Source organism: Crocodylus porosus, unplaced genomic scaffold (assembly GCF_001723895.1).
Source record: "Crocodylus porosus isolate Cpor-Errol unplaced genomic scaffold, CroPor_comp1, whole genome shotgun sequence".
NCBI classification, from domain to species: Eukaryota; Metazoa; Chordata; order Crocodylia; family Crocodylidae; genus Crocodylus; species Crocodylus porosus.
The window spans coordinates 27,935,737-27,945,704 of NW_017728917.1; the positions used below are offsets into that span (position 1 = coordinate 27,935,737).

Below are 9,968 nucleotides of genomic sequence, written 5' to 3' on the forward strand. Positions count from 1 at the left end.
GCGGGAACCCCCCTCCCCGGGCTCTAAACCCCCCACACACACCCACAGCCCTCCAAACCTTCACAAATTCCCACACACACCCCACACCAGCCCTCGAAACATGCAAAGTACTTGCATAATTTTGCATAATTTGAGCTTGTGCATAATTATGAGTTTTTAGTCATGCAATTAAAAATGCAATTAATTGTGACTAATTTTTGTAATCATGCAACTAACTGCAATAAAAAATGTTAATCATTTGCTAGCCCTAATACATGCATACATAAATAAAAATATAAAATGAAAATATACATCCCACTTTGGATCCAAAAGCATCACATAATTAAGTATTAAAAACAAAACTGATAGGATGGAACAAGCAAACTCATTCAAACAACTGTTCACCAGGGCACACTTGGGGAAAACCAGGAGTAATGGCCACAAACTCCTGGAAGACAGTTTCAGGCTTAACTCTAGGAAAAACTTCTTCACAGTCAGGATATCCAAACTGTGGAATAAACTCCATCCAAAGGTGGTGCAATCACCTTCCCTGGAAATCTTCTAGAGGGGACTGGGCGGTACCCTTACTGGGGTCATGTGATCCCAGGTGTCTTTCCTGCCTAGTGCAGAGCGGCTGGACCCAATGATCTTGCGAGGTCCCTTCCAGCCCCTTACAATCTATAAATCTATTACAATAATAATTACGATTTTTTTCTTCATCCTCATTTGCCCTCGTCTGTTATCAAGTGTGATATTTATACTCTCTGAAAGTCTTGGGCTCTGTCAGCACTAAATCTTTTCAAGCACCTACCCCTGTGGGTATTATAATAATTAATAATGACAGATCACTTGAGAAAGGAGACAGTGGTATATCATGCATGCCATAGTTTGAAGACCTGGAGTTTAGAAGGGAGAAGGAGAAGCAATGCTTAGACATGACAAATCAGTACAGCACTGAGAAACATTTTAGCCAAGAAACCAAGAAAAGGTAACACACAGGCAAATGGCAAAAGTAACCAACAGCAGCTTTTCAAAGAAGAAGAGGGCACAACCTAAAACTTCAGAACCCAGTATAATATCAAGGTTAGACAAAAATCCAAATGGGAAGACTCAATGAAGGATGAAGGTAGTGGACATGGATTTATATTATAGGATGCTTATGACTCTGTTATATGATGAAAGGTTTATAAATATTTATAAAGTTTACCAGAAAAGTGAAAGGAAAGCTTCACTGTCATCTCTGCTAATATGCACTGAGCATGCAATCACAGATATACTTTCAGGAACACTGCTTTCTCTATATATCTGCAAAAGTTTCAAAATGTGACAGTTTCCTAATTTTTGACTGACTATATCTTGTAAAGATTGAGAGGAACCTAAAACCAGCTAAAAACAAATAGCACTCTTTCTGTTGACTTGTATACAGGGGTTTATGCCAACACTAAAATACATCTCAACACACTTCTACTACATTTTTCCCCCAACAAATTTTAAATGAGCAGGTTCAATTGCTTTTTTTTCCTTTATGTCCAAACTTTATTTCTGCTGTCACTTGTTTCTAGGAAAATGCTGCAGGACACCGTTAATGGCAGTCAAAGATAGCTCAATTATCCTCTTTGCAAGATATAAAGCACTAGCCCCCTAATATATATTTGGCATAGTCACAATGTTATTGCCAGCTCCTCAACTCTACTGCTTTACACTTGATTTCAACAGTAACAACTGAGCTTTTATATCTTGTAAACTGATACAGAGAAGGCCTGATTTTGCAACAGGACATTAAAAAATTAAGACAAAAAACCAATATCATTTTAGTGAGTTCCTGAACTGTTCTATTATGACAAGGATTTATCTTAAATTATCAGCAGTTATTTAACAAGGTAAAGGGAAGAAACACTATGTCACTAACAGGTTTCAGAACACTATGTACTTCAAATCCAAAAAGTTTATTCCAAAGATAATCAGTAAGTACAACACCTTCAGTTTATTCAAGTAGCGCCTTGTGTGGACAACCAAGAGATCTTCTTCAGTAGCTTCTCGTGCCTGAACGATCAAATCATCAGCAATTAGTTTTTCTTCTGAAACAACAAGAAATTAAAAAGAAGGAATTAAAGAATGATTTAGCTTTCCAGTTTTCACCCACCCTGGCTGTGTTTATAGTTCTTACTTGAATTACACCAAAACCAGATCTTTGACTCGTAGTTAGTAAGTGCTTCTAATGCAGACTCTGCATATAACCTATCAAATTGTTACTCATATACTTCAAATATGACAACATTTGTGGAAAAAAGAAAAATGCCATGATAGTCATTAATACCTTTAAAATGGTAATATTGTGTTTAAACTGGAAAAAAGTGATAAAGATCTTAGCTAGAGAATAGGTAATGCTAGGTTTAGAAATAAATGTCTCAAAGTACCCTCAGCTTAAGCACAAATGCAATCTGAAAATCCTAATACTTATGTAATCATTTATTCACTGTAATTCTTTAATACTCTCTAAATGAAAATTCCACAGCCAGGTGCTAGCCTTTAATCCACTAGATCACTTCAGCAGAAAATACCAAAATTCAAAGAATAACAACTACTCAGGTGTTCTGATAAATGAGCATTAAGCTTAATTGCTACATTTTACATTGGTAGACCCCCACTGATACTTAATTAACACAACCTCAAAACAGTGATTACTTGCTCTCCATTGTGAGTGACCAAAAGGTAACTTACTTAACACTTAGTTTTACTGGTATAAACTATTAGTTTCTTTAGTGTCACCCAAGAAGCATTCCTATACAGAGAGACAGAACATTTGCATGTGTTTAAAGATTCAGGCAAATACATTTGTTGGAAAGTATACAAACCTTCATTTCAGTAAATCAGAAATAACTAACCAATTTAAGTCATACCTGGTTTGTGCGTGGTGATTAGTATTTAAAACAGAACTATGATGCTACCAGTTATCACACAAGTGCTCACCTGGGATAGCATCAACTAAATTTTCCCTCCATTTGTATGTAGTCTGAAAGGTGCCTTTTTACCGCAATTGACAGATTTTGTTTTCCACTGCCATGAAATAAAATATCCACATCTGCAAAGTCTGACCTCAGAGATCTTTGTGCTGCTCCTGGTCAGGACTTGAAAAATGTTACCTCATACATTTATGCAGGACAAACAGAAATTTTGTCTAAGTGACTGGATCCAAAGATCCAGTAACTTGGCTTTTTGAGATGCATAGAAGGGTAAGTTAAAGAAAAGTGTTGTTTTCTAGGAAGAAATAGATAACAGGGTAGTCCAAATGGCAATAAATTTCCCAGAACTCAAAGGATGAAATGAACAGAGATTAAGAGGCCATTTTTTTCCATTATACTGTAAAAGTGGTTTGGTACACTATTGCTTTTCCTGTGGAGGCAGGGGGGTGTCAAACTTATGGCCCATGAGCAAAGATGCATTTCACAGAGCTCTATCCTTTCCACTGTGGGACCTGTAGAGAAACTAAGAATTCAGGAGTAGTGCTTACTGCTGAAATCAGAGGAACAGAGCCCCACTGGGGATGCACATTGACAGTGGGAGGCAAGCAACAGCTGCAGTAACCCCCCACCACCACATGCCCCCACTGCCACATCCAGGATCCAGCCCACAAGGATCCCCACAGTCCAGATATGGCTGGGTGGCAAGGTGAATTTAACACCCCTGCTTTAAAGCATACAGACTTGTGGACAAGAGATGTGTATGGGCAGAAGGATCTGTAAGTGATACATACACAGAGAGAGATAGTCACATTGGACTGAAGTCAGACAAAGGACAGGGTAGAGATGCACCTTATACACTGAATCAGAGATGCATAAGCTTTTGTGAACCGCAGCTCATTTCATCAGATGCTAAGAAAGGATATGAACAAAGCAGGCTATCAAATGGAAAGAGTGATTTGAGAGGTGGGAGAAGAGAACAGTGTGGAAAGGCAAACAAATAATAAACCCATAGGGACAAAGGTGTCACAAAACCTAATCCAGGTAATGGGATAAACTGCCAGTTTGTCCCCCATGGCTATCTTGAGATTGTCGTCATTCTCCAGGAGGAGTAAGAGGTCATTAATGAAAGGTGTTCAAGCTGAGGGCTGTGAGTGACAACTGTTGGCCTTGTCTCAGGGCTGGTACTGGAGCAGGTCAGAACAGGATCTGACTCTGGCTTTGTTCATCTGTGTGGCTACAGTTTTGGGATTATAGTGTAAGTGCAGGAATCCTGCTCCAGGTCCTTAAGGTGTGCATCCCAGTTAATGGGATCCGAGCAGATACAGTCGTACCATACAGGGAGCTTGGTTACAGATTATGAGAGTCTAGTGGTGTATCTCATTATTTGATAGTCTGCTCTGGGCGGGTCCTTTTATAGCATCTGATAAACAGAGCTCTTGCTCATGAAAGTTTAGGCATATCTGATTAAGTTAGCCTACTAGGTGCATCTCTACCCTGCCACAGATATACAGAAAGCAGCAAGCAACAGAAAAGCTTAATAAAAAAAAAAAGCAGAAGGACCCAGTGTTTGTGAATTAAAAGGAAGGGATTGAAGCCAAAATTCATTAAGGGAGGGCTTTAGGAGAGGTAAACTGTAGATTGGAGGAAATATTAGGATTCATTTGAGTGATGTGTATATATGCCTTACGTAGGAAGGCAGGAGTTAATCGGTGTTCAGGGACAGGGAGAATTTACCAAGGGAGATGTGAATGCGTGACTAGGCATAAATGGACTAGGAATGGATCTGGGATAGCCACTGGCTTGGGAGTAGGGAAAGAAACGTATTTTTGACCTAGGCTAGGAGGCATAATCCTACAGTGAAAAGGTATTGAATTTGCATAAGCCTGATCCCGATGTTAATACTTACTTGCATGTCAAACTCCCTACAGGATTCCTGCTTATGCACTGTCATCTGGGTAAACAACAATAATAGTGCCTGCCATCAGAAATCTTTATGCCTTTTATCAGATGGTCTCAAAGCACTTCACAAACATTAATTATCAAAACAGCATTATGAGGCTGGTAAAAAAATAGATATATACAAGTTTTCTTTCTCCTAAAAATATGATCTGCTATTTCATTTATAATATATTGGGTTCTTTCTGCAAATGCGAGACTCTATAACTCACTGCAGACTCTATATATTTTAACACAGCAATGCAGTCATTAAAACTTTTTCATTCTGGATGTCAGAAGGGAACAATCCCTCTCCTGTTATACAGGCAGTCCTCGACTTAGGTTTCACACACTTACAACGTTTCTAAATTGACACCCTGTTTCAACTTTCTGACATCAGTTTCAATTTTACAACACTTGATCGGACACCACACCACACTGGCGAACAAGTTCACTGCGTCACCCATCTCTCTGGAGAACATCTGTCCAAAGCTCCTTGAACATATCCTTTAAGTAAGCAGACAAGACTCCAGAAAACCCTGCAGCCAAGACTCCTGAGAAGACTCCAACCAAAAGCCCTTCAAAAAGCCCAGCAAAGTCACCTCAAACAAGTCCTTCCAAATCAATATGATTGCTATTTACAATACAAATACATTAATGTAGCTACGTTACTCATCTATAATTGATTGAGTGTAAAATTCTGGGTTATTTTTGGTGAAAATAGGGTATCAGGCCTTGTTCAGGAACCAATCCCACATTTATAACACTGTTTCCTATGGGAAAAGTGGTTCCGACTTACAACGTTTTGACTTAAGATGTGGTTTTCAGGAACCAATCGTATGGTAAACCCGAGGGCTGCCGGTACTATTCTAGAGATTCAACCAAAGTGCTTCAGTTACACAAACACAATGCAGTATTGCTCTTGGAAGCCATGTCTTTCACATGCTTCTCATTTATAGCACCAATAGGAAAGACTTTTCCATTCACTCCAGCAACACTGTAGACAAAGTGGCACTCTATTTTCAGGATTAGCCTTAAAATCAAACAGGAACTGGAACTGCAAAACAATCTCCTTTAAAGGCCGTGTGGCAACAGCCATTTCATTTTGCTCCTCTTCCTTTCCACTGTCATCTAGAACTGATTAAAAAATTATATGTAACCACCTTGAAAAAAAAATGAATATCACGTTAAATGTAAAACATTAACTACATCTTGCTCTTTAAAAAAAATAGTCAGCTAGGAAAAGTGATCAGTAGCAAACTTAAGTCATTAGAGTCTGTCAACTGTTTGATGGCATAGATAAATGTGTAATGTCAGTCCAGTTCTCTGACTTGTAGATAAAAGGCCATCTAGCACTAAGCTGGCAAGCCTACAGAGACTCCAGAGTGACAGCTATGGAAGTCAGACTGTAACTTATATCATACCTAGGACTGGTATGATACAAAAAACAAAAGTGCAGGTTCAACTGAGTACCAAGGAGGGGATTTGTGCTCTTCAACCTCCAGCTCTGAAAGCCTGCATCTTGCATGGCACAAGCAGCCAAGTCCTATGTTTGGCTCAAGCAGTTGCATTCAGAATATTAACTTCACAGGTGAAGGGGTAGGAAAACATACACATATACATCTTTATAGTCTCAATCAATTCTGAATTAGCTTGTTTATCTTTAAAACATAGAGTACAAAAGAAAGAATAACCTTATATGAGACATTATAAAAACTTCATTGACCTTTTTAGTATCCCCTCTGTACACAGGTTCTGAATACTTTCACAGTTTGAAAAAATGCACTTAACTACTTGTCAGTGGAAAATGGGAAACTTTCTGTGGTGACTGGAGCTATGCAGGCTAAGCAACCAATTTAGCAGAACTGCAGCTAGGATTAAAAGGTTTCTAGCCCCCAGTTTGAAAACAGCCTATTCTTGTCTTACTGTCTTCAGATTCAGATGTCATCCTATACCAGTGGGGCTCAGCCTTTTAGAGCACCAGGCCGCACCATAGGCTGCCACTTCCCTCTAGCAGGGGGCAGCTACCAATATCAGCAGGAGATGGAGAAGGGGTGGAGGGGATCAGCAGGATGGCACAAGGCAGGGAAGAGGATGCAGAGGGCCAAAATGCTTGACAACCCTTGACATAGCATGGGGGCAACATCTGTACAGAGCGTGCAGCTGGATGCTGAGTGGGGGTGGGGGGTACACTTACCCCTAGGGGTACTTTGACCAGTCCTAGGGGGTGTGCATGGGCAGCAGGGGACAGAGTGCTGCCACCTCCCAGGAGCAGGACCAGGGCAGGGCGAGGGCAGTGGTACCCCTCTGCAGGGTGGGGAAACTCACATGTAGCAGCAGCCTGGTGAGTTTCCCCACCCCACAGAGGGACGCCGGTGCCCTCACCCCAGCTCTGTAAGCTTCCCCGCCCCTCCCCCAACTCTGATCCTGGGAGGCAGTGGCACTCCATCCCCACCTGCTCATGGCGTCTGGCCATGCACCACTCCCCACCCCTTGAAGTTCAGCCATGAACTCACCCCCCCTCATCATCCAGCTGCACACTCTCCCCCGGCATCTGCTCACCAGGGTACTTAGACTAAAAAAGGGTGAAAACCTCTGGGCTATGTCACGGGGCAGATTCAGTCTCTTTGGGGGCTGGATATGGCCAGAAGGCCGTAGGTTGAGCACTATACAGAGTTCCAGTTGATCAACGTTGTTTATAGCTTTATCAAACAGTTGACCAAACCGAAATGAACGAACTCCTTACTTTTATTTATATTATTCAAATTTATGGGGTGAGATTGACAAACATGCTCCAATACTTCTTGGACTGCCAAATACACAACATGACTCAAATACAGTCACAACTGTGTTGGATGGTGCTTTGCCAGATGCTGGCATGGAATATAGGATTATTCAGCCAAATCCAGGCTTGAGAGAGAATGGATGTGGGATCTTTAATGTCAGATCAGACAGAATTTCTGTTTCTAAAGGTCTCATTTGCAAGATCTTCAACAATTAGCCCTCAGATATGTTAAGGGCTAGAGTTAAACTTACTGAGATTTAAGCTTTACAGACATTGAAATATTACACACATAAAAATACCCAGTTTGCACAGATTCTATTAAAAAAAACAAGCAAATAAAATGATAATGTAAAGCAGTATTTTTCTGCATTAGAAATTACCACAGTAAAGGCTTATAACTCCTTGCCTAAAACGTTGATTTTATTAAAAAGTTTGACATTATTTTTACCTTTCAAGAAATTGATTACTTTTCCCCATTTTCCTGCATCAAATGGATGTAACTTCTCCAGTCCCATAAACGTGATATTGTAGTCTGGAGAATATACAATAGGCCAGCATGCTGATGGGACATCATGATACAGCTCAGTTCTGTGAGGCCTAAAGAAGAGAGAACAATTTCTAAAGACCGATAGGAGAAAAATCTAATACAACTGAAGTCTTTCAAATGGTTAGGATTAAAGTTCTGTACAAATGCCGCTTCCCAATCAGTACTCAGCTTCTCTCCTAGCCACATAAGGACATTATCTCCTTAGTGCTCTTTTCTGCAGTAGGAAGGGAAAGGTCCAACTTGCCTAGGGACGTGAATGAAGTAACATGTCAAAACATGCAGTGAACACAAATGATTGTGTATATTAACTCTTTCCAGCAATTAACTTAATCAACAGCAAGATTCAATCCCATTTCTATCTCCTTCTAGTCTTTTCTGGGTTGGTTAAAGCCTAACTCATGCTAAATTTAAAAAACATACAAGCTATTCCTCACATAATCTAATCTACATCTTATTTTGCATTAATAGACTCAACTACCTCAAAAGAGGCAGTTAATTAACTGTGCTATTCTGAAGTTAGCTAGAAGGCAAGGCAGAAGTGCACCTTACAGACTAAGTGAATCAGAGGGCCCTGCTACATGTTCAAATGAAAGCTGGATAGAAACCAGCTATGGAGTTGCTATACATTTTCAAGCACTAACTTTAGAGCTAGTTGGCTCTTTTTTTTTTAGCCAGATTGTCACATGCTAAAAATGACTATTACTTTGCACATGTGGCTGGTCTAAATTTATTGCATGATTAGCCGGTGAATTGTGTGATAATTTCTTTGTACTTGCAGCTGGTCTTACTCCAAGCTTGTGGCCTGTCTAAATTTATTGCATGATTGACCAGCTCATTGCACAATATATGCTGGGGCCACGGATCCATAAGCTTTTTATAAGAGCTCACTTCACCAGATGCAGGAACATGAAGAGAGGAGATTATCAAACAGAAGTTCTACTCTAGAAGAGGAGAATGTAAATATAAAACAGAAGGGGAAGAACGAAGGAAAAGGGACAGGGCTGAGAGAGGCAGAGGGGGCTGGACACAACAGTAAAACGATGGCTGCTTGGAGACCGCTGCAGTGGCCAGCTGGGTTCCAAAATCTGGTGGCCACTGCAAGCTTTCACTGCAGCATCTACAAAATAAATTTGCTGGGAACTGAGTTCCAGAGTCAGCCCAAGAGAGCAGGGAAGAAGGTGCTACAGCCCTGGTGGACCTTTCCTAGAGACTCCTTCCCACATGCCCCTGTGACAGCGGAGATAAACGTGGAACTGGGGCACAGCACAGCAGGCATGGCCGGACTGCTCATGCGGGGCTCCGCAGAGGAGGTTACTGAGTCTTACCCATTACCTGGGCTGGCTTTTACTGCTCTCTCCACCCCTCTGCCTCAGCAAGCCCGCACCCCTCTGGCAGGCCACCTGCGACTGGAAGGGCCCAGAGCCAGCCCCGGTGTCACAGAAGCAAGCTGCTGACATGCAGGAGACCGGCAGCAGTTCAGGGTCAACCTGCCAGGGAGAGTCGCGCCCACCTCCCCATGCCAGCGCCGGGTGCAGTGAGGTGAGGTGCGGCGCGCCAAGCCGGGCCGGGCCAAGGCTCCTTCCCCGCCCCAGCGCGGGCCCTGGCCCTGCACACGAGGCCCCCGGGCAGAGGGAGGCGGCGACAACTCGGCCGCGGGCCCCGGCCCCCCCCGTCCGGGCTTTTAACGGGCCCCGCAGGCCTCTCACCCCGGCAGGGGTAACCCTCCCCGCAGCCGGCAGCTCCGCGGCAGCTACTCACA

General features: G+C 42.0%; 1 protein-coding gene across 2 annotated transcripts in view; it reads right to left on the reverse strand.

Annotated features, from left to right (window-relative positions):
• Positions 1–9,713, reverse strand: part of HDAC11 (histone deacetylase 11) — a 108,799-nt gene extending 99,086 nt beyond the window's left edge. The window contains exons 1-3 of one of the 2 annotated variants that reach the window (XM_019536961.1): positions 9,610–9,713; positions 8,111–8,259; positions 1,957–2,057 (exon numbers count right to left, since the gene is read on the reverse strand). In XM_019536961.1, coding sequence (XP_019392506.1) covers positions 1,957–2,057; positions 8,111–8,177 — 168 coding nt within the window. In that variant the 5' untranslated portion in view covers positions 8,178–8,259; positions 9,610–9,713. Of the gene's footprint in view, positions 1–1,956; positions 2,058–8,110; positions 8,260–9,609 lie in introns of those variants that run through there. The other variant, XM_019536960.1, reaches the window with a different exon arrangement.
• Positions 9,714–9,968: the final 255 nt, after the last annotated feature.